The sequence below is a fragment of the Eulemur rufifrons genome, chromosome 3 (genome assembly GCF_041146395.1).
Source record: "Eulemur rufifrons isolate Redbay chromosome 3, OSU_ERuf_1, whole genome shotgun sequence".
NCBI classification, from domain to species: domain Eukaryota; kingdom Metazoa; phylum Chordata; class Mammalia; order Primates; family Lemuridae; genus Eulemur; species Eulemur rufifrons.
Genome location: NC_090985.1, coordinates 23,805,709 through 23,833,534, shown reverse-complemented (window position 1 = coordinate 23,833,534; position 27,826 = coordinate 23,805,709). Strand labels below are relative to the sequence as shown.

General features: G+C 45.2%; 1 protein-coding gene across 1 annotated transcript; it reads right to left on the bottom strand.

The window, feature by feature from the left end:
* ZNF250 (zinc finger protein 250) lies at window positions 1–27,641 on the bottom strand. Its single transcript, XM_069465841.1, has 6 exons — window positions 27,584–27,641; window positions 19,345–19,440; window positions 18,984–19,110; window positions 18,617–18,730; window positions 16,530–16,592; window positions 1–1,454 (listed from the first exon to the last, which is right to left on the bottom strand). Exons 2-6 carry the CDS (start codon window positions 19,384–19,386, stop codon window positions 133–135), a joined length of 1,668 nt encoding a protein of 555 aa, XP_069321942.1. The 5' UTR covers window positions 19,387–19,440; window positions 27,584–27,641; the 3' UTR covers window positions 1–132.
* Window positions 27,642–27,826: the final 185 nt, after the last annotated feature.

Genomic DNA, 27,826 nt, shown 5'->3' with positions numbered 1-27,826 from the left:
TTCAGTTACTTGGTGACACTGACTCATCACAGAAGGGCCTCCTGTAGAGGTCAAAGGCGCTTCCCCTGGGCTGGAGGCTGCCTGTGGTTCCATGTGCAGTTTCTAGAGGGTGGATTCTGTGTTGGTCGCGGGTCACAGCTTCCTGTGCACTTTCTGGTGCTGGATCAGGTGCCCGTGCTGGTTGAAGGCACGTCCACACTCCCCGCACTCGTAGGGCTTCTCGCCCGTGTGGATCCGCTGGTGCTGGATGAGCACCGAGTACTGGCTGAAGGCCTTCCCACAGCTGTTGCACTCGTAGGGCTTCTCGCCCGTGTGGGTCCTCAGGTGCACAATCAGAGTCGCTTTCAGGCTGAAGGCTTTGCCACACTCCGTGCACTGGAAGGGCTTCTCGCCCGTGTGGATTCTCTCGTGCTGGATCAGAGACCGGCGCGCGCTGAAGGCGTGCCCGCACTCGCCGCACACGTAGGGCTTCTCCCCAGTGTGGACCCTCTGGTGCTGGATCAGGTGTGAGTGCTGAACGAAGGCCTTCCCGCACTCGTAGCACGCATAGGGCTTCTCCTCCGTGTGGATCCGCTCGTGGTTCATCAGGGTGGAGCGGTGGCTGAAGGTCTTCCCGCACTCGCCGCACTCGTAGGGCTTTTCCCCGGTGTGCACGTTGTGGTGCTGGATGAGGACTGAGCGGTCGCTGAAGGCCTTCCCGCACTCGCTGCACGCATAGGGCTTCTCCCCGGTGTGGACCCTCTGGTGCTGCAGAAGCGTCCTCTTCACACTGAAAGTTTTCCCACACTCGGTGCATCCGTGAGGCTTCTCCCCCGTGTGCACCCTCTGGTGGCTCCGCAGCACCGTGCTGTGGTTGAAGGCTTTCCCGCACAAAGGACACACGTACGGCCTTTCTCCCGTGTGGATCCGCTGGTGCTGAATGAGGTGAGAGAGCTGAGTGAAGGCTTTCCGACACTCGAGACATTCGTGAGGCTTCTCTCCCGTGTGTATTTTGTGATGCTGAGCAAGATCTGAGCTCACTCTGAAGGCTTTTCCGCACTCGTTACACTCATAGGGCTTCTCACCTGTGTGAATTCTCCTGTGTTTACTAAGGACTGAGCTCTGGCTAAATGCCTTCCCGCATACACCGCACACGTAGGGCTTCTCTCCAGTGTGGATACGCTGATGCTGAAGGAGATGGGAGCTCCGACCAAAGCACTTCCCACACTCGATGCACATGTAGGGTCTCTCTCCACTAGGAACCGCCTGATGCTGAGTGAGTGGCACGGTCTGGTTTAAGGATTGAACTTCAGTGTGGCAAGCAGGGTTTGAATTCAGGCAGTTTTGCTCTGTTTCATTATTTTCTTGATCAATCCTCCCCAAGGGTGTTTTCCCCAGAATCACTGTTATTTCCTCTGAAATTAATGGCTTCAGACTCAAGTCTGCATTTTGCTTTTCTCCCTTGGTTTCATATTCTGAAATAAGAAATCCAGAATGAAAAGGTTAACACTACTCAAAACTGAAGAGCAAGTGCAACCCTGAAACTGGCTTTGCTGATGAAGGTGCCGTCCCTGAACGTACATGGCCGTGTGAGCTGGAGAGAGACCGAACCGCCACAACCACGTCAAACAACTAGGACTCAGAAAACATGTTTCCAGACAGGAACATGCCAAGGCTAATAGCGAGGTTTAAGAGAAAGGTGTAAATCCAGTCTGAGGTCACACCCCTGCATGGAGTGTACACACCAGCAGGGAGACAGCCCAGTGTGCCTTAGCCCTGCCCTCCCCAGAGTCCTCATGTGGTCTGAGCATCCAGAGGCCACGTGGAGAAGGAATAAGTGCAGGACCACACTGGGACTGTGGGAGCCCTGCAGGGCAGACAGCAGCACATGGGCAGGCAGGGATGAATGAGCTCTGTGAACAGTTTGGGGGTTGCTGTCGAGGGGCCAATAGACTTGTACATGGTGGGGTGCTGTGACCTCTTTGTAGAAGATAATTTCTAGTGGAGAATGCACTAGCTGGGGCAGGCTGGGAAGGGCAAGACTGGGGACACAGGGGAATGTGATGGGAATCTGCTGCCGGGTTCAGGCCAGAGATGGGGCCTGTGGGGCCGGGAGCACAGATGGTGGGAAAGGCTGGGGTGGAGATGTTTCTGGATTAAGTCAAGGGGTCTATGTGAGTGGGGGAAGACTATAGTTTTAAATGTTGTACACTGAGCCACTGAAATGACAAAATGCCACTCACATCAAGACTTCACATGGGGACAGGTGCTGTTTCGAGAAGACAGGCTATGCTTAGGGAGCTCACTCAATCAAGGACACTCAATATGTGGACCTAGTCCCACCTCAGAGCAGAGGAGGAAGAGGCTGAACCCACATGGCAATAGGAAGTGTTAGGCCCCTCTGTTTCCTGAGGGCAAAAGGGCCATGGGCCTCTCGTATAGCAGAGGCTGACAGCCAGACCTCCAGTGCCACAGGCTCCAGAGTACACAGTGGCCTCTTGTGGGGCCCAATCTCAGCCCTGGGGCTCAGGACACCAGCCCTACCCTCAATGCTTTGCCTCTGAAGCCTCTGCTGCGGACTTCCCTGAATGAACTGTCATACTCAAGTAACATTCCAGGATGAGAAGCCCCATGGCAGAGAAAGATCCAAGACGGGAATTCTTTTCTCTTGTTGAAGGATACATCTGGGGTCTGTGGCAGGTGCCAGTAGAGTCAACAACTCCTTTGGGAGAGTACAGATTTAGCAAACTCTGGCTTAGAGACAATAAGGGATCAATTGGCTAGGATAGCATCAAAGCATGCGTGCGTGTGGGGGGCGGGGATCGTTTCTTTCCCATTCCCTATCTCCAGGGGAGGTGGACTAACTTATTTGGTTAGTTTGGTTAAGAACTGAGCAGTCATAGCTCAGCCACTTCAGGGGACTAGCCTGGCTCTCGTGGGCCTACATTCTGATCTGCTCCCCCATGTTCAAAGACCTAGAGAGGCAGGCTCCCAATATGGAGGATCGTATGATAGTCCCTCACTGCTTGAACCTGGTGGTGAGTCTGTCTTATTCTGGGGTTCTGTACTGGGAAGCACATTTGAGTGGCGATAAATCACATTTTCCAGTTGTGATTAATCTGTAAATGATATTTTCATGTCCCATCAGCCTTTGTGTGTATGTGTGTTTGGTAACAGCTTTATTGAGATACAAGCTTTACTTTTTAATTGGTTCAGAACTTGCTTTGGGAAGACAGGTGGTGTATAATGGGCCTCCTCAAACTCGAATAACACACTTGAAAAATAAGAGACTCAGAATCTAAGAGGTCCATCCAAAGTGACAAGGGACCTTCTAAAATGAACAGGAACATCCATGAAGTGTTTTATGACTGAAGTGTTTGGAGAAAGATTTGAGCAAAGGTGGCTAATAAATAAAACACGTGCTTGATTTGATCTGTGATGTCTTTTGACATCCAAGGAATGGTTATCTTGGAGAGACTAGGACATAGCAAAAGCTAACACTTCTTGCCAAAGGATGGAAGTGGCACAGACTGCTGCAAGCCCTCAGTGAAGGTTCATCCGGGAAAGCAGGTGTGGGGGTGGGGAGACTTCCTCAAGAATACTGTCCAGAAATAATACTGAGGGCAAGGGGCTCCCATGGTGGTGGTGACAAGGCTGGGGTCCCATTCCAGGCCTGATTAACCTACTTCACCACACCCACTGCAAGCTTCAGCTTTCCTCTCAACATGGAAACACCCCACTGCTCTCCAGGGCTCAGGGTCCTCTGTGCTCTGCCAGACCTCTCCATCTGGAAGGAACCTCTTCCCTTCTCCTATAAACAAGCCCCTCCTCCTGTAGCTGGTGGGCCTTCAGAATTTGCCTCTCTATTCAGATTCCTTATCTCCCTCTTTTCCCACACCAGCATCCAAGCCCTTGTTTCCGTCACCAGACCACCACCCTACAGCATACTGTTGTCAATCCAGTCAATATTATTCTCATCCTCAACATTACCTGGTCAGTCACAGGCACTGAATGCCTCCTCACCACGACCAACAGAAGCACACAAACCCCAACTTGGCGTGCAACACCATGTGGCTGCATTGAACAATTCACTTGCATATCCTGTATCCCTTTTATTATTATATATTATGTAAAATAATATGTTATTATTGTTAATAATTAACCTGCTTCCCTCAGGAGGTAGAAAGTTGGAAAGTGTATCACTCCCATTCCAACAATAAGAAAAAGCCAGATAATCTACAAAGTCCTTACTTTTCTTGAACCCATCACAGAGCTAAGGCTACATGGCAACTGTCTAACCTGAAACCTAATGAAAGGTGCCTCCATGGAGAGATGAACTGACACAAGTGCACTGACTCACCCATGGCTGAAGAAGGAAGATGGGCCGTCACATACGTGGGTAATTAGAATCCCTTAATAAATTGCTAAAGAACTCCTGGGAGCCACAGACACAAGGGCTCCCTCCAAGGACCTCCTATGGCCGCTCCTGAGAAAGACTAGGGACAGAACCAGAGAAAGCCTCTCTGGTGGCTCAGGTCTGAAAGAGGGGAGGACAAACACCTGCCTGGACCCTTCTCCTCAATGGAACAAAAGTCATAAGTCACTGGGGGAAGGAAAGCAGACTTGTCATCCCTAAGGCACAGGTGAAAGAGAAAAGATGATGGAGGAGCAGGGAAGGATCAAGGCCCAGACAATTAGAAGTCTCCGACATCTAGGGAGAAGGCAGAATCACTGAGACCCTGGGACAGAGCACCTGCCTGGACTGAGGATGGTCCAGGACAACAGCATCCTCTTGCCTGCTCTCTGCCCCCGAGGCCGACAAGCACTCAATACCAAGCAACAGCAGCATCCTAGTAGGGTAGAGGCAAGAGCAGGAGGGAGACTCTGACAGGAACACATGGAAGACTGAGAGCCACACCCTAAGCACAAAGAAATGCTAGAGAAATTTGAAGCTGGCTGGGCACCTGAAGTAAGCATGGTAACAACAAAATCCAAACCCAGCCCAACTCCTGACTAGACTGACTCAGGTTTACACATTAATAGCCTAGCAGAAGAGGCTACGTTTCTAGACACACATACTCCATCTCTACCATCCTATGAATAATGATTGGCATTCAATAAAAACTTACAAGATACCCAAAGGAGAAAGAAAAAAGAGCACAAAAACCAACTGTTGGGATAACAGAACCAGACTAAGAGGTAACCCATATGTTAGAACAACATGTATGATCTGATAGGGAATTTCAGCAGAGAGACAGAAACTATCAGAGTCAAATGGAAATGCTAGACATAAAAAACACAGTGACAGCTGGGTACAGTGGCTCATGCCTATAATTCCAGAACTTTGGGAGGCCAAGGTGGGAGGATTACTTGAGGCCAGGAGTTCAAGACCAGCCTAGGCAACATCATGAAGACTCCATGTCTACAAAAAAATTAAAAAATAAAAAATTAGCTGGGCATGGTGGTGCGTGCCTGTAGTCCCAGCTACTCAGGAGGCTGAGGCAGGAAGATTGCCTGAGCCCAGGAGTTGGAGACTGTAGTGAGCTATGATTGCACCACTGTACTCCAGCCTGGGTGACAGAGTGAGATACTGTTTCTGAAAAAATACAGTAACGAGATAAAAATTCTTTTGATATGCTCATCAGTAGACTCAAATCAGCTGAGGAAAGGATCAGTGAACTTGAAAATAGGTCAATAAAAATTACTCAAACTGAAACAAAGGGAAAAATGAATGAAAAACAAAAATAAAACTGAAGAGCATCCAAGAACTGTGCATCAATATCAAACAGATTGACATGCATGTAATTAGAATCCCAGAAGAGAGAGAGAACAAGGAAGCAAACATATTGGAAGAGATAATGGCTGAGACTTTCCCAAAAATAACAGAAGGCATTAAGACACATATCCAAGATTTGAGAACACAAAACATGCTTTTAAAATACCAGCTACAGTCTGGGCGCTGTGGCTCACATCTGTAATCCTAGCACTCTGGGAGGCCGAGGCGGGTGGATCATTTGAGCTCAGGAGTTCAAGACCAGCCTGAGCAAGAGTGAGACCCCGTCTCTACTAAAAAATAGAAAGAAATTAGCCGGACAACTAAAAATATACAGAGAAAATTAGCTAGGCATGGTGGCGCATGTCTATAGTCCCAGCTACTCGGGAGGCTGAGGCAGGAGGATTGCTTGAGCCCAGGAGTTTGAGGTTGCTGCGAGCTAGGGTGACACTATTGCACTCTAGTCCAGGCAACAAAGTGAGACTCTGTCTCAAAAAAAATTAAAAAATAAAATACCAGCTAGATACATCATATTCAAACTGCTAAAAATGAAAGAGAAAGACAATCTTACAGGCAACCAGAGGAAAAAAGGCACATGATATACAGAGGAACAAATAAAAAGCATTATGGCAGATCATCATCAGAACCTATCAAGTCAGAAGACAATGTATTTACAGCTCTAGAGTGATGAAAGGGAGAAAAAACTTGTCAACTTACAACTCTACACCCAGTGAAAATAAATCTCCAAAAAGAAAGATAATTAAATAACTTAATACAAACAATGGAGAGGATTTGCAACCAGAAGTCCATACTACAACAAAGGGGGTTCCTCAGACAGAAAAAATATGATATCTGATAGAAACTTGGATTTACACAAAGAAATAAAGATCTTTGGAAATGGTTAAAATGATAAATATAAGTAAATAGAAGACTATGAGAAAATGTTCTAAATTACTCTAAAAGATAAATGTCTAAAGCAAAAATAGTAATGTGTTGTGCATTTACAGCATATGTGGAATAAAACATGAAATATCACAGAAATTTGGGGTGGAGGAAAAGTAAGTTGTTATGGACTGAATGTTTGTGTTCCTTCAAAATTCGTATGTTGAAGCCTTCACCCTGTTGTGACGGTATATTGACATGGGGCCTTTGGGAGGTTATTAGGGTTAGATGAGGTCATAAGGGTGGGGCCTTCATGATGAAATTAGTGCCAGACACCAGAGAGTTTTATTCTCTCTCCTCCCCCCACCCTAGGTACATACAAATAAGAGGTCATGTGAACACACAGCAAGAAAGAAGGTGGCTCTCTGCTAGCCAGGAAGAAAGCCCAGTTCAGAAACAGCTGAACTGACTGGCACCTTGATCTTGCCAGCCTCTAGAATTGTGAGAAATAAATTTCTGATGTTTAAGTCACCCAGCCTATGGTATTTTGTTATGGCAGCCTGAGCAGACTAAGACAGAAATATATATTGTTGTAAGATTCTTACACTGTATATGGAGTGGTAAATATTGTTTGAAGGTAGACTATAGTTAGGGACATATATTGTAAACCCTAGAGTAGCCACTAAACATTTTTTTTTTTCTTTTGAGACTGAGTCTTACTCTGTCACCCAGGCTAGAGTGCTGTGGCATCAGCTTAGCTCACAACAACCTCAAACTCCTGGGCTCAAGCAATCCTCCTGCCTCAGCCTCCTGAGTAGCTGGGACTGCAGGCACACGCCACCACACCTGGCTAATTTTCTACTTTTGGTAGAGACAAGGTCTTGCTCACGCTCAGGCTGGTTTCAAAGTCCTGAGCTCAAGTGATCTTCCCGCCTCAGCCTCCCAGAGTGCTAGGATTACAGGTGTGAGCCACTACACCTGTCCTAAACATTTTTTTAAAAAGGGGCATAGGAGTCCACTTGTTCAAGGTTTCTTGGGCGTGGCTCCAGGCCATGGTCCTCTAAAAAAATAATAAAGAAGAAAAAAAGAAAAAAAAAGAGGTATAAATGATAAGCCAATAGTGAATCTAAAAGTACTCAAATAATAATCATAAAAATAATCCAAAGCAAGCAGAAAGGTAGGATGAGAAACAAAGAGCAGATGGAACCATCAGAAAACTAACAAGACAACAGATTTTAATCCAAAGGTATCAATGATTACATTCAAAGTGAACAGCTTAATCACATATTAAAATTTCAGTCAAGGTGTAATACGCATTAGTTTTTACACACTGCCCGGAACTGGAGTTAATCCTTACAGATTTATTATAGCTAGTAAATCTCTTTGGGCTTTCAGATGGCAGGTTTTAAAGTCTGACATCAGGGACTGTGAGGTAACAGGCCCTGGGACAAGCTCAGTCTCCCCGAGCCAGCAGAAAGTATACTCGTAGATGACGCTGACTGCAACAATACCAGCAGCCTCCTCGCCTTCTAAGTGTTCAGAGGGTGCCATGTACTGTACTGATCACATGTGTTCTGTACATTATTGCCAAGCCTGACAACACTCCTATAAGGAACGTGTTATTACCCGTTTTAGAGATGAGACTGGAGCTGAAAGGCTCAGGGACTTGGCTAAGACTGGAGGAGGCATTTGGTCTCATATCTACCTGTATCCTCCTGGACCTTGAAAGGTAAAGCAGGTCATGGAAAATCAAGGGCTTTAAAATTAAAATGTGCTCTTTCCAAGAGGCTGGCATCAAATCTGTGGGAGAGGGGAGAGCCTATTGGGGCTGCCTGTTTGATTGTGGCAGAAAGTGGTAGCACAAACAAGCAGTATTTGCTTTTGTTTCCTCTCCTGATCTCCTGCCTGTCTCCCTTACTACCTCCTGCCTGGACCTCTAGGTCTGAGCTGGGTCATTTTCCTTTTTCCCTTCATCCCCACATGGCTCATACCTTTCACCTAGGCTGGCCATCACCCAACTTTCACATCCCCCAAGTCCATCCACCTTGAACGCTGCACCCATCCATGTTGCAAATGCCACCTCTCCATGCAGCCCTCCCTGCTGCCGTCTGCCAGACTTGAGGGGAAGCTTCTTGGTAACCCCAGAATATTTTGCTCATATCATTTTTATGGCATTTTGGTTTTAAGTGGGTATAAAAAACCATTTACAAAACACATAGAAGATATAAGAAATATGCAAACAACCCAATGTCCACCATCTTATGAATGGATAAATAAAATGTGGAGCCATACAATGGAACATTATTACACAATTCAAAGGACTTATAAATGCTACAGCATGGATGAACCTTGAAAACAGCATGTTAAGTGAAAGAAGCCAGTCACAAAAGACCACATATTGTTTGATTTTATTTATAGGAAATGTCCAGAATAGGTAAATCTACAGAGACAGAAAGCAGATTATAGTGGTTGCCTAGGGATAAGGCAGAGGATATTAATGAGTTTAAAGTTTCTCTTGGGGGTGCTGAAAATATTCTAAAAGTGCATTTATTTATTTATTTTGTAGAGATGAGGTCTCGCTATGTTGCCCAGGCTGTGCTGGAACTCCTGGCCTCAAGCAATCCTCTTGCCTCAACCTCCCAAGTGCTAGGACTACAGGTATGAGCCACCATGCACAGCTAAGATGTTCTAAAATTGATTGTAGTGATGGTTGTACAACTCTGAATATACTAGAAACCATTTAATGCTACAATTTAAATGGGTGAAGTATATGGTATGTAAATACATCTTAAGCAGTTTTGTTTTTCTTATTTCTCAGTTTTAAAAAGATATAATGATAGAATGAATACTCATGTATACATAATCCAGTTTAAGGCAAAGAATGTTACCATTACCTTGGATATCCTGTGCCCCTCTGTATCCCAAACTCTATTCCCTGACCCTCAGAGACAACAGCTATCCCAATTTTATCCATTCTTTGCTTTTATAATGTTGTCTTCCATAGTGTGTCTTATCTTTTCACTCTATTAAGTCTTTCAAAGTATAGAACTTCTTAATTTTTAAAATGTTCAATTTATCAATTTTTAAAACGTATTGTGCTTTTGGTATCTTATTTATGAAATCTTTGCCTAACCCAAAATCACAAACATTTTTCTCCTATGGTTTCTTCTAAAAGTCTTACAGTTCTAGGTTTTATACTTAAGTTTATGAACCATTTTGAGTTCTTATATATACAAGGTATAAATCAAAATTCATTTTTTTTGGCATATGGATGTCCAGTAGGATCTGGTGAAAAGAATATCCTTTTTCCTCTGAATTGCCTTTCAACCTTCGTCAAAAATCAATTTTTGACTATATATGAGTCTATTTCTGAACTCCCTATTCTGTTCCACTGCTAAAATGTTCTATTTTGATGTCAATACCATACTGCTTTGATTGGTGTGGCTTTGTAATAAATTTTGAAGTTAGGTACTATGCATCCCCCAAACTTTTTTCTAAGTTGTTTGACTATTCTAGGTACTTTGCATTTCCATGTGAATTTCAGAATCAGCTTGTCAATTTCTATTAAAAAAGCCTGCTGAAATTTTGACTGGAATTGCCCTGAATCTAGAGATGAATTTTGGGAAGGTATCTTAACAATAGTGGGTCTTTTGATCCATGAACATGGTGTATTTTAAAATTTATTAAGTTTCTTAATTTCTCTTAGCAGTGCTTTGTGATTTTTACTGAATAGGTCTCCCATACCTTTTGTCAGATTTATTTCTAAGTATTTTCTACTCTTTGATAGTATTATAAATGATACTGTTCTTATACATTTCAAGTTCTGATTGTTCATTGCTGGTATATAGAAAGACAGTTAATTTTTGTATATTGATCTTGTATCCTACAAATTTGCTATGCTCACTTATTCTAGTAGTTTTTTTGGTAGATTCCATAGGATTTTCCATGTAGATGATCAACACCTTTGCAAATAAAGAGAATTTTATTTCATCTTTTACAAAACTGGATCCCTTTAATTTTTTTCCTTGCCTCATTGCACTGGGTAAAACTTCCAGTACAATGCTGAACAGCAGTGAGAAGACCACACACATATCCTTGCCTTATTTCCAATTTTAGGGAGAAAGCGTTCAATATTTTACCATTAACTGTGATGTTAGGTGTACATATTTTGTAGATCAGTAGTCCCCAACCTTTTTGGCACCAGGGACTGGTTTCATGGAAGACAATTTTTCCACGGACTGGGATGGTGGTGGGGTGGTTTCGGGATGACTCAAGTGCATTACATTGTACGGTGGTTACATGGTATCATACATTTTATTTCTACATGTGTTATAAACCCCAAAACACATTATCATTGTTTTTGTTTAAACAGTCACTTAACTTTGAAAGAGATTTGACTTTAAAAAAAATCTTTTTACCCATGTGGTTATTATTTCTGGGGCTCTTTTCTTTGTGTAGATCCAGATTTCTTTATTTTTTTCTTTTTTTGAGACACAGTCTCACTCTGTCACCCTGGCTAGAGTGCCGTGGCATCAGCCTAGCTCACAGCAACCTCAAACTCCTGGGCTCAAGGAATCCTACTGCTTCAGCCTCCTGAGTAGCTAGGACTACAGGCATGCGCCACCATGCCTGGCTAATTTTTTCTGTATATTTTTAGTTGTCCAGCTAATTTCCTTCTATTTTTAGTAGAGACGGGGTCTCGCTCTTGCTCAGGCTGGTCTCAAACTCCTGAACTCAAACGATCCACCCACCTCAGCCTCCCAGAGTGCTAGGATTATAGACGTGAGCCACCGCGCCGGCCTAGATCCATATTTCTGCCTCATAAGAATTCCCTTCTGCCTGAAGGACTTTAACATTTCAGGTAGTCCAGCTCTTCTGGTGATGAATTCTTTTACCCTTTGTATGTCTAAAAAAGTGTGTTTTGCCTTTATTTTTGAGAGATATTTTCACTGGGAATAAAATTCCAGTTGGTAAATGTTTTTCCCTTCAGTAATTTAAAGATGTCCCACTGTCTTCTTACTTGTATTGTTTCTGAGAAGAAATCGCTGTCATCCCTTGTTCCTCTGTATGCAACATGCTTTTCCTCTGGCTGCTTTAAACATTTTCTCTTTGTAACTGGTTTTGAGCAATTTGATTATAAAATGGTTTAGTGTGGTTTTCTTCATGTATATTATGCACAGGGTCCACTGAGCTTCTTGGGTCTGTGGGTTTATAGTTTTTCTCAAATTTGGAAAATTTTCAACCATTATTTCCTCCAATTTGTTTTTGATCCTCATGTCCCTGCTTTGTTGGCTCCAATTACATATAGTTGACGCTTGAACAATGCAGGGGTTTGGGAGGATGACCCCCACACAGTTAAAAATCTGCACATAAATTTTGACTCCCCAAAGACTTAACTACCAGTAGCCTACTGTTGACTGGAAGCCTTACTGATAACATAGTTTATTTACACATATTTTGTATGTTATATGTATTATATACTGTATTCTTACAATAAAATAAGCTAGGAAAAAGAAAATGTTAAGATAATCATAAGGAAGAGAAAATACATTTACTATTCATTAAGTGAAAGTGATCTTCATAAAGGTCTTTATCCTTGTCATCTTCATGTTGAGTAGGCTAAGGAGGAGAAGAAAGTGGAGGAGTTAGTCTTCCTGTCCCAGGGGTGGCAGAGGCAGAAGAGGCACACAAGTGGACCCATGCAGTTCAAACCTGTGTTGTTCGAGGGTCAACTATTATTAGGCCACTTCATGTTGTTCCATAGCTAACTGGTCTCGTTAGTCTTTCTCAGTCTTTCTTTTGTTTCCTTTTCAATAGTTCCTGTTGCTTTGTTTTCAAGTTCACTAATCTTTTCTTATACAATGTCTAACCTGCCATTAATTCTGTCCAGTGAATTTTTCATCTCATTGTCTTTTTCATCTCTAAAAATTAGATTTGGCTCTTTGAAAATATCTTCCAAGTCTCTACTTAATATGTTCAATATTTCCTTTAGCTCCTTGAACATAGGGGTAAATTTATTCTCTTTCAATGTCTTTGTCTTCTAATTCTACCATTTGTTCTATTTCCTGTCAGTTTCACTTGACTAGTTTTTCTAATTATGGTTGTATTTTCTTGCTTCTTTGCATGCCTTATCATTTTTTATTAGATACCTGACATTGTAGATTTTATCTTGCTTGGTATTTTTTGTATTCCTATAAATATTCTTGAGCTTGTTCTAATATGTGGTTAAGTTACTTGGCAGTAGTATGATTCTTTTGGGTCTTGTTTTATAAGCTGTGTTAAGTGGGAGCAGAGAGTGTTGGGGGCTATTTTTCCCTACTACTGAGGCAAGACGCTTCTCAGTACTCTAATGCCTTGTGAATTATGAGGTTTTCCACTCTGGCTGTTGGGAACAGACAGTATTACCAGGCTTGTGTGAGCTCAGGGCACTGTATTAGTTTGCTATTGCTGTGTTACAAATTACCACAAATTTAGCAGCTTAAAACAACATTTTTTAGCTCATAGTAGGCCAGAATTCCACATGGCATGACTGAGTTCTCTGCTCAGGGTTTCATGAAGCTGAAATAAAGCATTTGCCAGTCTCAGTTCTTATGTGGAGGCTCAGGGAATAAATCCAACTCTAAGCCCATTCTTACTGTTGGCAAAATTTAGCTTCTTATAGCTGTAAGACCAGGGTGACTGTTTCCTTGCTGCTGGATGTCAGCTGGGCCACTCTCAGCTTCTAAATGCTGCCTGCATTTCTTGCCACATATCCCCTTCTATCTTCAAGGTAGCAATGGTGCATCAAATCCTTCTGATGCTTTGAACTTCTCACTCCTCTGTCTCTGACCTTTAGACTCAGATTTAAAGAACTCTCCTTCTGTTTTAGAGAAGGGTCTTGCTCTATTGGCCAGGATGGAGTGCAGTGGCATAATCACGGCTCATTGCAGCCTTGAATTCCTACACTCAAGCGATCCTCCTGCCTTAGCCTTCCAAGTAGGTGGGACTATAGGTGTGCATCAACATGCCCAGCTAATTTATTTATTTATTTTTTGTAGAGATGGAGTCTCACTGTGTTGCTCAGGCTGGTCTCAAACTCCTGGCCTCCAGCAATCCTCGCACCTTGGCCTCCCTGAGTGCTGGGATTATAGGTGTGAGCCACCACGCCTGGCCTGGTGGTTCTTTCTTGTCCTTGAATAATTTCCTGACATGCATGTGCTAATCAGTACTCAACTGAATATTTGAGGGAGACTCTGCCAATCTCCAGAATTCTCTTTGTGAAACCGATTCCTCCTCCATGTGACTCCAAGTTGTCTCTTCAACTCAGGGAAGACCAATAAGCTCTGCCAGGGTTCCCCCTCCCTGTACCTCAAATTTCTTCAAGCCATGAGTTGAGACAATTGTAGGGCTCACTTTGTTTTCTGTCTCTCAGGGATCTCTTTCTTTTGTTGACTGATTTCTTTTTTTTTTTTTCTTTTTCTTTTTTTTTTTTTGAGACAGAGTCTCGCTCTGTTGCCTGGGCTAGAGTGAGTGCTGTGGCGTCAGCCTAGCTCACAGCAACCTCAAACTCCTGGGCTTAAGCAATCCTCCTGCCTCAGCCTCCTGAGTAGCTGGGACTACAGGCATGTGCCACCACGCCCGGCTAATTTTTTCTATATATATATTTTTAGTTGGCCAGATAATTTCTTTCTATTTTTAGTAGAGACGGGGTCTCGCTCTTGTTCAGGCTGGTCTCGAACTCCTGACCTCCAGCGATCCACCCGCCTCGGCCTCCCAGAGTGCTAGGATTACAGGCGTGAGCCACCGCGCCCGGCCTCTTTTTTTAAAAAATAGTTTTATCTTAAAGTTTGTATCTCTAAATAATTTTACTTATGCATGTTTCTGAGTTTTCTATAATTCCATGGCATATAGTCTCCTGCAACTTGCTTTCCTCTCTCAGCATTACGTTTCTGAGATCCATCATGTTTTTTGTAGCAGCTATTCAGTCATTTTCACTGTAGTATATTACATTATATTAAAATGCTGGCTGGGTGCTATGGCTCACACCTATAATCCTAGCATTTTGGGGCTTAAGGCCACGAGTTCGAGACCAGGTAACACAGCGAGACTCTATCTCTACAAAAAATTTTAAAAATTAGCTGGGTGTGCTGGTGTGTGCCTGTAGTCCCAGCTACCAAGGGAAGCTGAGATAGGAGGATCACTTCAGCCCAGGAATTCAAGGCTGTATTTAGCTATGATCATGCTACTTTACTCCAGCCTTGGTGACAGAGCAAGACCCGGTTTCTTAAAAAAAATTTAGTTTATTTATCCGTATATTCTACTGTTGATGGACACCTGGGTTATTTTCAGGTTTTCCATCTGAAGCATGCTTCTGCAAAGATTTTTGTATGTTTCCTGGTGCTTACACACAAATGCTCTACTTTATGCATGTACAAGTGGAAGTAGTTGAACACACAAATTCATATTTTCATTCGATAATACCAAACTGTTTTCCAAAGTGGCTGTGTGAATTTACATCCCCATTACCTTCTCTACATCCTTACCCAGACTTGATATTTTCAGATCTTTCTGATTTTTCCATCCTGAAGGTGCAACATGATATATCATAGTGGTTTTGATTTCCGTTTTACTGATGAATAATGAAGCTGAGCATGCTCTTTTGTTTACTGGCTCTTTGGTTTTCCTCTTCCATTAGAAACTTGTTCAAGTTTCGTGCCTACATTTCATATTGGGTAGGAGGATTGCTTGAGGCCAGGAGTTCAAGATCAGCCTGGGTAACATAGTGAGACATCTTTTTATTCTCTTCAGAGCAATTTATTTATTAAATGTATTGATAAATTGAAATGGTAAAGCTTTAACAGGATAATTTTTAAAAATCTGAATTCATTGTCATCTGTTTAATAAGATTTTTAACATATCTCACATTAGAAAGTTATTCTACATGTTTTTGAAATTGATAAGAACAGGCCAGGTGTGGTGGCTTAGGCCTGTAACCCTAGCACTCTGGGAGGCCAAGGCAGGAGGATTGCTTGAGGTCAGGAGTTTGAGACCAGCCTGAGCAAGTGCGAGACCCCCCCATCTCTACAAAAAGATAGGAAAAATTAGCCAGGCACGGTGGTGCATGCCTGTAGTCCCAGCTACTCAGGAGGCTGAGGCAGGAGGATCGCTTGAGCCCAGATGTTTGCGGTTGCATGAGCTACGATGGCACCACTGCAGTCTAGCCCAGGTGACAAGAGCAAGACTCTGTCTCAAAGCAAAAAAAAAAAATCAAATTGATAGAAACAAGTTTTCTTTCTTTCTTTTCTTTTTTATTTTTTACTTATAAGCCTCATCTTCATAGAAAAAAAGGCCTATAGGCTAAAGAAATCATTACTCATTTGCATTGAAAAGTACAATTTCTATTATTTGAAGTTTCCGGAATGGGTGGCTTCTGACCTGAAGCCAGAGTAACAAGATGGACAAGATGACTTTAACAATAAAAAATAAATTAACTGTATAGGAGGTTACTCAATCATCCATGGCACAAAAGCATCATGTGACTGTTTGCAAGATAGACTCAAGCTGCTGTGAAGGCTGGCGGCAGGCCATACCTGCCTGCACCTTGCATCCACGCTGTACAGAAGCTGGGCTTGAGCCAAGAGCCACTAGCTTTTAGAATGATGGCTTCAGTTGCTGTTTTGAGTATAGAGTAGGGAAGTATGTTTTAAGTGTGACGAAATAAATAAAGGGAGAAAAAATAATTCCATTGAAATAAATTTTTAATTAAAAACAAAAACCCTCCCTAGTGTTTTCTAGGGATTGTGTGAGTTATATAACAAGCTTCATAGCACCCTGAGAATCTCTACATTCTGGAGAAACATGAGCATTAACACCTTCAGGGATTGTTCTGAATTTAGAAGATCCGACATACACTTACCCCATGGACCAGATAAACTGTCTTGTTGCATGCAGGCTGTAGTTCGCTCACATTTGAAGTTGTCTGTAAGAGGAACAGAGAATTGAAGTGACAACAAAACACCCTTGAGAGAAGAAAAATCCTTTCATACTACTGTTACAACATGTAAGTGCAATTCACTTGAGTTAAAAACAGCAGGGGTACGGCTGGTGCAGACAGTTATCTATCCTGAGGAACTGCCAGGACAATGACCTGGCACACTGCTCCTGGATGGCTCTGATGTCAGCAGCGGTGAGGCAGGAGACTTCTGCTTCCAATTCACATCACTAATCTAAAGCTCACTCAGTCTCATCTTTCTCGGTGGCCTGTGCTGGAGGCGGGGTAACCAGGTGCTTCTGTGTGAAAACTTCTCATCTCCAACCCACCATGCTCTCAGAGAAGTTCACAGTCTGTTTGGCATCAAATTCTAAGGCACTTAAAGGGAATTTAAGCTCTCCATCAGGTTGAGTGCACAGCTGGCCACCAGGGAGCCCAGGTCTGGTTTGGCAGCGGCTGCAAAACACCCTCTGTGTTTTCTTGCCTCCTATGGCTGCAGTCAGCAAACAGAAGTACTGTGCGAGATTTCCACAACATGATGTTGTGTCTTCTTGTTCATGGCCACTGGAAAATTAAATTCATCTGAGGCCAGTACAGCCATTGTTCCTCTCAGGATATCTGATTAACACCTGTTGCCCTTGTTTCTGTTTCTCTAGAAACAAGGAGAGCGTTCAAGAAGAAAACAACCACATCTGAGATGCTGAAGCCAATCAGCCAGTGAAGGTGTTGCCAATGCCATTCCTACCCACCTCAGGGTGGGGGGTATGTCCTGGGTGGACAGGCTGACTGAGGTCACCTTCCTGAAGTCAGAGGTTCTTTGCCTAAAGCAACTGTGAGCACAGCCTTTAGGGTTGGATCCATGTGTACCTATGTCACCTTCCCTTTTATTAAATATAATTTTCTCTATAAAGGTCTTACCCATCTTTTGTTAGATTAATTCCTGGATGCTTTATATTCCTGATACTATTAGTTACCTTTTAAAAATTACACCTTTGCTTGATGCTGAGAAATAGAAATATGACCGATTTTGTATCTAGCAACACTGGTAATTTCACTTGCAAATTTTTTTTTAAGAGACAGGCCCTCACTCTGTCACCAAGACTGGAGTGCAATGGCATGACCAAGCTTACTGCAGCCTCAAAATCCTGGGCGCAAGCAATGCTCCTGCCTCGATCTCCCTGAGTAGCTGCAACTACCAAGTAGCTGCAACTTCTACCTTGCATGCCACCAAGCCTGGCTAATTTTTTTTTAAATTTTTTGTAGAGATGGCATCTTGTATGTTGCCCAGGCTGGTCTCCAACTCCTAGCCTCAAGCAATCCTCCTGGCTCCGCCTCCCAAAGTGCTGGGATTATAGATGTGAGCGACAAACCCAGCCTCTCTTGTGAATTCTAATCAATCTTTTTTTAAGTTGACAATCACATGAACTGCAAACAACACTTTTCTTTTTCCTTTCCAATTCTGATAGCTCTAGTTTTGTTGCTTCGTTTATTTTTCCTTATTTCACACATGGTACCCCCAGTACAATGTTAGATGGATGTGAGGACGTTGGGGTCCTTTGTCTTGTTCTTGATCTGAAACAGTGAGTTTTTAGCCCTTCACCTTGAGTATCAGGTTGAGAAACTTCCCTTCTACATTTAGGAGGCTTTGTTCTTGTTTTCTAAATTAATCGGGTAACCCTCAGGTAGTCTGAACATCCCATTAGGACCGAGCCTGGCTAACCAGTCTTTGTCCCTCTGGTCAGGGACAAAATCTACAGTTGTGCCCCAGTCTCACCTCTGCATGGCTCTGCACATCTGCCTGTTGAGATTCACTGCTACACTAACTTCCTGTCATGGACCGCTGCCCGACTGAGCAACCCCAGCCCACGGATTCCTTCGCCAGGTGAGGCCTTACCGGTCTCAACCCAGGTGGAAGCTATGCCCCATCAGCGGTTCAGGCTGAACTAGGCCCACAGCTGTGCTCAGAACCTGCTCAGCCCTCAGTGAAGGAGGGGCCAGCTCCCCTCACTCACCTGAGCAGCCACTCCCCAGGCCCTGGCTTTTCTTAGCTCCCTTCCTGTCCAGGACCCATGGCTCTTCCCCTCGCTCCAGCTGGCAGATCACTTCGGGCTTGGATCCTGGAAGTCCTGCTCGTGGGGAGGGAAGTCTTTTGTTTATATAACGTTTACCAAGCCCCTGTACCCCTGTTCATGCCACCTACTTGGACATGAAGATAGACAGGACCAACCTCCTACTGGAGCTGAGCACCCAGGGAGTGATGAGCGAGCTTCTAGGACCAGGCTGCCCCAGGCCCCCACCTGGGAGAGAAGCCCCTCCCCTGGGAAACCCCACCCCAGTCCAACTCAGAGATACACGGACGAGGCCTGCAGAGGGGCTTACCCAGTGAGACCACGTTTCCATAGGTCTCCATCATCACGTTTCGGTAGAGGCCCCTCTGAGCAGGGCCCAGGCGGTTCCACTCCTCCTGGGAGAGGAGCACGGCCACATCCTCGAAGGTCACCTTAGCCTGGAACGACAGGGGCTGCTGGTAAGACTGAACCTCCGTGTCTGTGAAGGGGAGTGGGCATGTGCAACACGGGCATTTGGTAATGGGGGGCCCTGTGAACTGAGAGGGCAATGGGAAAGGGCCACAGAGCTCAGCAGATGCAGCAATGCTCAGGCTGCTGCTGGGAGCCCTGGGTGTGGGAGAAGCCACAGGGGTTCTGGTTGGGGCACTGCAAAGACCTTGGGGACAGCTCACCTGGGGTCCTGCCGGCCGCGGCAGGAGCCTAGCTGCTGCCATTACCCGGTCTCCTGGGGCCTCTGAGGACCACGGAAATCGGAGGAGCCTGTGGAGCTGAGGAAGAGAAGCGGGCACATGAAGGGTCTGGCCTTGCCCCCGGCAGACCCTGACTTTCTGGGGGAGCCTCAGGGATCCCTGGGCCTCCTGCAGAGAGGGAGACTGGGTTTGGAGAGAGGCTGACTCCCAACCTCCCTGTCCTGTTACTTTTTTTTTTTTTTTTTTTTTTTGAGACAGAGTCTCACTCTGTTGCCCAGGCTAGAGTGAGTGCCGTGGCGTTAGCCTAGCTCACAGCAACCTCAAACTCCTGGGCTCAAGCAATCCTCCTGTCTCAGCCTCCCGAGTAGCTGGGACTACAGGCATGCACCACCATGCCCGGCTAATTTTTTCTATATATATTTTTAGCTGTCCATATAATTTCTTTCTATTTTTAGTAGAGATGGGGTCTCCCTCTTGCTCAGGCTGGTCTCGAACTCCTGAGCTCAAAGGATCCGCCCACCTCGGCCTCCCAGAGTGCTAGGATTACAGGCGTGAGCCACCGCGCCCGGCCCTCCCTGTCCTGTTGTTCTCCAAAAATGTCTATTCCCCCCAAATGTGTGTATGCACGTTTCTGTGTGTAAGTGCAGTGCAATTCTAATTAGAATTCCAGTGGAAGTCTTTTAAAGGAGTAAATAAAACTACCTTAGAACTCACACGAACAAGGGATGCTGGAGAAGAGACCAGAATGAAATTTGAAAGAACAGAGTGGGGACTGCCTGGTATCAGAACCAAAGACAGTCAGGAAGCCGCTGTAATCAAACCAGCAAACTGTCAAGAGAAGAACAGATGAGGCCAGACAGGTATATGTGGGAAATTAAAAGATGTCAAAAGCTATAAATGTCAGTTCAGTGGGAAACCAATCATTCATTTAGCAACTTGTGTGTATCCAGATGGGATATGCAATAACCAATTCTGAATTAAGTAAAGATTAAGTGTGAACGGCAACAATGGCCTCATGTTCTCTGCCTCCTGCCCTCCCGGTTCCTGTATCCCACACCTGCCCACCCTGGACGTGCAGCAGAGCTTCTCTCTTGCCACACCCTACCCCTCTGTATGCATCACCCACCAGCACACAGACCTGCCACCTCTCACATCATCTGGTCACTCTCCTGGGGACCACACTTTGTGCAGCTATTTCCCTGTGGGAGAACTCTCCCTTCCTATCCTCTGCAGGGTGTAACATCTTCACAGGATGTCACCCTCTCTCAGCCAGGAAGCAGCCCTGGATCAGGGTCTCCTTTGATCTCCACGTGGCCAAATCCAATGTTAATCCTCAGTCCTTGTTACTGTCAGCAGTGGAGACACAGACACAGTTGGTCCCCTGAGCACTGCTCTCTCTCTGCAGGGTTTTCTCAGTGTGCCTTCCTCTACCATTCCCCTCGTCACCACATGGCTGGGCAACCCTTCCATCCTCGCCTGCATATGAACTTGACCTTTGGTGAATGTAGCTCTGGTCTCCTGGAAACCTGGCAGAGGTGGACAGTCATTCACACTATAGCCCCCATCACACCTGGGCTGGAGCCCAATGGTGAACACCCACAGGAATCATATTCAGGGCCTCCTGAGCAGGTCTTGCATACCAGACTGCTAGCACAGGAGATGTTGGCTTGTGTGACCAAGAGGTTTTTGTCCAGGCTGGTTCCTGCTCCTGTCTGCATCTTGTGTCCATGCACCCAAGTACTCCTGGATGCCTGCAGGGCAAAGCCAGCTTTTCCATGACCCCAGCACCAGGTGTAGTCCTCCTATGAGTCTGAATATTCACTTGAGCCCAAGAGGCTCCTTTTTGGTGCCCTTGAGCTGGCAATCCCCTTCCCTCTGACTCAACATCTCCATATGCATGTCTTGTAGCATCTCAGACACTTAACATCCAAAACCGAGTACTGCCACCACCATCATTTCTGCCCTCAGCTCAGTCTGTAAACCTACACATGAGCTTCCTTTCCTCCTCACTCTCACACCCCACTTCTAATCCACCTTCCAAGCACATCCAGAACCTGACCGTGTTGCCCACATCATGCTCCCTGCCCCGTGGCCACTGCCCGCAGCTGTTCGGTGGCCCTTGGTACATTCCTGAGCCGTCTGCCTGGCCCCCCCATCTGCCCTCTCACTGGAACACAGTGACTGTCCTCTGTTTCAAGGTCCCTCCAGACCCCCACCAGCTCCGACAAGGCTGCCCTGATGTTTGTGATCTTCCTCAGAGCCCTGTAGCCCCTTACCCCTCGGCCTGTGCCCCCACCCAGCTCTCACTCTATCCCTTCCTGCTGCACCAGCAAGCCAAAAAGCAGGCCCAACAGAGCAGCCAGTGGTTAACTGTTTGTTAAATAAATGAATGAAATCAAAGGAGCAATGAGATCACACTTTATACCCTTTGGAACAGCAACATGTAAGGAATCAACACGTGCTACTGGCAGGGATGAGAAAGTGGAGTTTCTCATACTCATTCTCAGGAAGGCCACCTGGCAGTATTTAGGTGAATCAGATATGCCATTGGACAGTGGGCATCCTACAGGGATGAATGCAGGTAAGGGCAGACTTAAGGATGGTGCCTTGGCAAATGCCACCTTGGTCCTTCCACATACAGGTCATGCATCTGCTGGAGAGAAAGACTTACACCGTGCTAGGCTGCCAGACGGGTGAGTGAAAATGTGGAATGGGGTCAGTGTGTGGATGATGCTCTCACTTTGTAAACTATAACTTCAAGCCCTCAAAGGGTATTTGTGTCGTAGGGACCTGGGACTGGCCTGCCTGCTTTATCTTGGGCCAGCTACACTAAGGACCTACCTGTAAATCTGGGAGATGACACATTCCACATTTCCCTGAGGGGCTCAAAGGTGACATGGTTAGTGAGAGGAGAGTGCTCAGAACAGGCCTGGCTCAGAGTCAGCTGTAGCTGGATGAGGTGGTGTTATCTGATTTGATTATATTAACACACAGGAAAAATTCCAAAGGACAATATCAGGCTGTCAATATGTGTAGCAAGATTAAGAGAGGCCGGGCGCGGTGGCTCACGCCTGTAATCCTAGCACTCTGGGAGGCCGAGGCGGGTGGATCGCTCAAGGTCAGGAGTTCGAGACCAGCCTGAGCAAGAGTGAGACCCCGTCTCTACTAAAAATAGAAAGACATTATACGGACAACTAAAAATCTATATAGAAAAAATTAGCCAGGCATAGTGGCGCATGCCTGTAGTCCCAGCTACTCGGGAGGCTGAGGCAGTAGGATCGCTTAAGCCCAGGAGTCTGAGGTTGCTGTGAGCTAAGCTGACGCCACGGCACTCACTCTAGCCTGGGCAACAAAGTGAGACTCTGTCTCAACAAAAAAAAAAAAAAAAAAAGAGAAAGACTGCCACCTGGGGTGAGTCTCAGAAATACATAAAAACGAAAAGTGGCATCAGGTCTTTACCTAGGGATGACCTTCGCGTATTGCCAAGTGAAAAAAGTATATCACAAAGTATGGTTGTAGTCTGGTGAACAATGAACAAGATAAATAAAAAGTGGCACTGACTAGTTTTAAATTTTTCTTTTTGTATTTGTTTTACTTTTTTCTTCTCACACCTTTGGTACAGATAAATTTCTCTTTACTTGCACTTTGGCAGATAAAGGTCTGGGTCTCCTAGAACAAGCCTGTGACAAGGATGCAAACATATGCAAACATTGTGGGCCTCAACTTAAACCTTGCACACTCATAAGGCAGGAAAGCAGAGCATTTGGGGCACCAGAAACTGGCTTTTAACCTGTCCCCCCAAGCTCCCAGAATTCTGAGGCCCACTTCCAGGCTTTGCTCCATGAGAGGAACATAGGAGTTCAGGCAGGAAAGGAGAATGGTGTGGACAGTTTTTAAAAATTAAAGACTGGATCATAATAAGTCCTATACAGATGCTGGGCCCCAGCGCCAGGGGCTGGGACAAGCCAGGAATCACCACCACATAGTACCAGAAATGGAGTTTGAGGAGCCCTCTCATGAACGTAGGCCACCCCCTAACACTTGAGCAAATACAAAGAGCACCCACCCAGAGCCATGGCTGAGCAATGACCCCACCCACCCAGGGATGACAAAGGCATCAAACTGAAGATTCCAGACTCAGGAATTTCAGTTTTTGGTAATCAATCTCCATAGGGAATAACCCAAAACAAAAACAAGAATAGATCAATGTTCTCTGCAGCAAGGCCACTTAAAGAAAACTGGAAAGAAGCTGCATTGCAGTGAGACACTCTCTGCCAAGCAGGGGTCTGGCTCTCTTGATCACTGTGAGGCAGGATCACAGGGTCAGGAACTAAAAAGGGACCACAATTACATAAAGAGCTTAGAATTTAACATTTATTAATTTTTTGTTTTGTAAGCTAACCATTAGAAACCTATAGCTGTTTTTGGAATTCCTGACAGTCTTGATGCGACAAAGCAACCCTGCCTGTCCTTCCAGAGGACCCTGCACATGGTGACACACTGGGACAGGCACATTCTGAGTCTCCTGGTCTAGGATGAGCTGCCAGGATCTCCCCCAGAGCCACTGCTGTCTCTTCCTCCTCACTCCTTCAACTTCTTGCTAAGAAGCCCGGCTCTGCCATGAAGCCCCTGCCCTGCAGAGTAGAAGCACTTCTAAAAGAGGCAGCTTCTGAGCCACCTGTGAGTGCAAAGCAAAACACTGTTAAACTTGACCACCTGAAACCTCCCCAGAGTAAGTACTCAGAAATAGTTATCCAAATTGATAGCCTTCCTGTACACCAACAACGATCAGAAAATATGAAGGGAAAAAAAGATTCTACTCACAAGTAACATCAAGAAACAAACTTAAACTTCAGAAATGCTCAGGATCCCTATGAAGAAAACTAGAAAACATCAGGGAAACACTTCAGGACATTGGTCTGGGAAACAAATTTTTGAGTAAGACCTAAGAAACATAGGCAACAAAAGCAAAAATACACAAATGGAATTACATAAAGCAAAAAGCTTCTGCACAGCAAAGGAAACAATCAACAGAATGAAGAGACAACCTACAGAATGGGGGAAAATGCTTGGAAACTATCCATCCAAAAGGAATGTACAAGAAACTCAAACAACTCAACAGCAAAAAACCAAATAATCTTGTTTAAAAACAGGCAAATGATCCAAATAGATATTTCCTCAAAAGAAGTCATACAGGAATATGTAAAATGCTCAACATCACCAATCATGGGCAATGCATATGAAAACCACAATGAGATATCATCTCCCTCCAGTTAAAATGGCTATTATCAAAAAGACAAAAAATAACAAAATGCTGGTGAGGATATGGACAAAGGGGAATGCTAGTACACTCCTGGCAGGAACGTAAACTATAATAGTACAACTATAATAGTATCGGAAACAGTATGGAGGTTCCTAAAAAATTAAAAATATTTAATAGATCCACTGTATGATCCAGCAATCCCACTGCCGGGTATATACTGAAAAGAGGAAATCAGAGTATATTAAAGAGATATCTGTTTGCCCATGTTTATTGCAGCACTATTCACAATAGCCAAGATATGGAATCAACCTAAGTGTCCATCAATGGAAAAGTGGATAAAGAAAATATGGTATATATATGCACAATGGAATACTATTCAGCCATAAAAAAGAAGGAATCCTGTCATTTGCAGCAACATGGATGGAACTTGAGGTCATTATGTTAAGTGAAATAAGCCAGGTACAGAAAGGCAAATATCACGTGTTCTCACTCACATGTGGGAACTAAAAAGTTGATTTCTTGGAGGTAGAGAGTAGAATGATGGTTACCAAAGGATGAGAAGGGTGGAGGTGGGGGATGAAGAGAGGTTGGTAATGGATACAAACATAGACAGAAGGAATAAATTCTAGAGTTCGATTATAATTTATTGTATATTTCAGAATAGAAGATTTGAAATGTTCCAAACACAAATGATAAATGTTTGCAGTGATGGATGTCCCAATTATCCCATTTGATCATTACAGTGTATGCATGTATCAAAATATGACTTGTTTACTCTGTAAATATGTACAATTACTATGTGTCAATAAAGAAAGAATTTGAAAAAATATAGGTAAATTTGTATTATTTTATGTGGGAAGGGCCTTTCTAAGCAAAATACTAAAAGCAGAAATCTTGGGGACAGAGATCCACAGATCTGCAGCTTATAAATCAAAACTTTATGCACATCAAAGCCACCACAAACTCCAGAAATGGACCTAAAGACATGTAAGAATCGAGTATATGAAATAGTTTTTCAAATCAATGGAGAGAAGAATTATTCAATAGATGGTGTTAGAAATGGCTATGATTTAGAGAAAAAAATGAAGCTAGATTCCAAACTCACCCCACACCAAAATAAATTCCAGATGTATCCAACATTTTACAAGTATCAGAGAAAAACAAGAGTTTATTTTAAAAATAATCCTGGAATGAGGAAAGCCCTTTAAAACACAGCACAAAGCTCAAAAGTCTTTAGAGAAATTTTTTGATCATTAAAAACTTAAAATCTTTTATTTAAAAAAAAAAAAACCAGGGCAAAACAACAAATTGGAGTCAAACGGATAAACTGAGAAGTATGTTTTTAACATATATGGAAAAGAATACAGGCTGGCAAGTCACAGAGAAATGCAAATGGCTAAAACACAAACGAAGAGATTTCAACCTCACCAATAATCGAGAACGGAAATTAAGACGTCGACCTGGCAAGACCGCAGGGACTCTAGCCCATACCGGGCGGAGAGGTTGATGGCAACGCCCAAACCTCCTACCCTCACGCCACTTCTCGGTGTTTACCCGACAGAGAAACTCGTGGCGTGCAGAGCCCAGGGAACTGGGAACTGAAAAATCTGCAAGTATCGACCCGGCAGGGGGGGGCGAGTCCAGCGCCCCCTGCTGTCCAAGAGCTCACCTTTTATGTTAATAACAGAAAAAAAACGTGTGCGCGCGTGCAGAGCTGTAAATTGCACAGAAAAATTCGGAAAAGGTTCATAAAGAACTGTCCACAGTGCTTACCTCTGCGTACACTGGCAAGGTGTTGCTGGAGAGTGACTTCTAGATTTTTCTGACATTCTTGCATTAAAAGAACTATTGCATATCATTTTCTATTTAAATATTAAAAACCGAGCTGGGCGAGGTGGCTCACGCCTGTAATCCTAGCACTCTGGAAGGCCGAGGCGGGAGGATCGCTTGAGCTCAGTAGTTCGAGGCCTGAGCAAGAGCGAGACCCCCGTCTCCACTAAAAATAGAAAAAATTAACCGGGCTTGGTGGTGCTCGCCTGTGGTCTCAGCTACTCGGGAGGCTGAGGCAGGAGGATCGCTTGAGCCCAGGAGTTTGAGGTTGCTGTGAGCTAGGATGACGCCACGGTACTCTAGCCCCAGTGACAGAGCGAGGCTCTGTTTCAAACAAACAAAAAATTAAAAAGCCAATGATAAGGAAAATATTTGCTATGTTGCAAAAACGTTGGACGGTCTCATTGATTAAAATAGAGTTCTTACAAAGTAATAGGAAAAAGCACCAGTGGAATGATGGAAGAGGATAAGAAATTTAGTACACTCGGCCGACAACTGCTGAGACGAAAGCAGCTAGCCTTCTTTTGACGCGGGAAAACGTTTTTATTGCTAAATAGAGGCGCTCCAGGTCCTTCTGGGGCCCCAGAGGTTGTGCATGTAGCAGAAAAACCTCCGTTTTCACATTTTGAGGAAGTCCCCCCGCCAGGGGCCATGGCGCCCCAATCCTCTCCCTCCAGACTCCGCCGAGCGCGGCCTAAAGGGCGGCCTGGGGGACCCAGCCCACGCGCCTCGGACTCCAGACGATCCACCGCGCCGGGGGGAGGACGAGGGGGCGAGAGAGAGTCTTCGGGGGTCCGAGCGGGGAGGAGGCACAGGAGGGTTTGGGGGGCAGGATCGGGGAGGAGGCGCGGGAGGGTCCGAGGGGGATAGGGGCGCACGAGGGCCCGAGGGGGTACGGGGCGTGGCGAAGGGAAAGGGTGGGGACCCCGAGCGGGCCAGAGGGCGCGGCCTCGGCCGAGGGGAGGAGGCCGCTGCGTGTCCGAGAGAGTAGGGGACCAGCGCTAGCAAAGCCGGCAGCGCGTGCCCGCGGGGAAGCGTCCTATCGGTGTGGAGGACGCGCTCGCCCCGGTGGTGTCAGTGAGGGGAGAGGGTCCCGGCCAGCCTGGCGCCGACACGCACCCCACTCACCGTCCACGCAGCCGGCTCGCGCGTGAAGGGGCGACAGTCTGCAGCGCCTCAGACAAAGGGGCCGCCCCGCCCCGTCTACGCAATCGCCAATCCCTGGGGGTTCTGCCCCTAAGTCCTCGCCCCCACCGCCCGGTCCACCAATCCTGGAGCGCGACGCCCGCCAGCGAAGGTTTGTCGGCCCGGCCTCTCCTGCCAGAAGGCTTTTGCGGTGACCGACTGCTGGGCAGCTCTCTGAAGCCACCA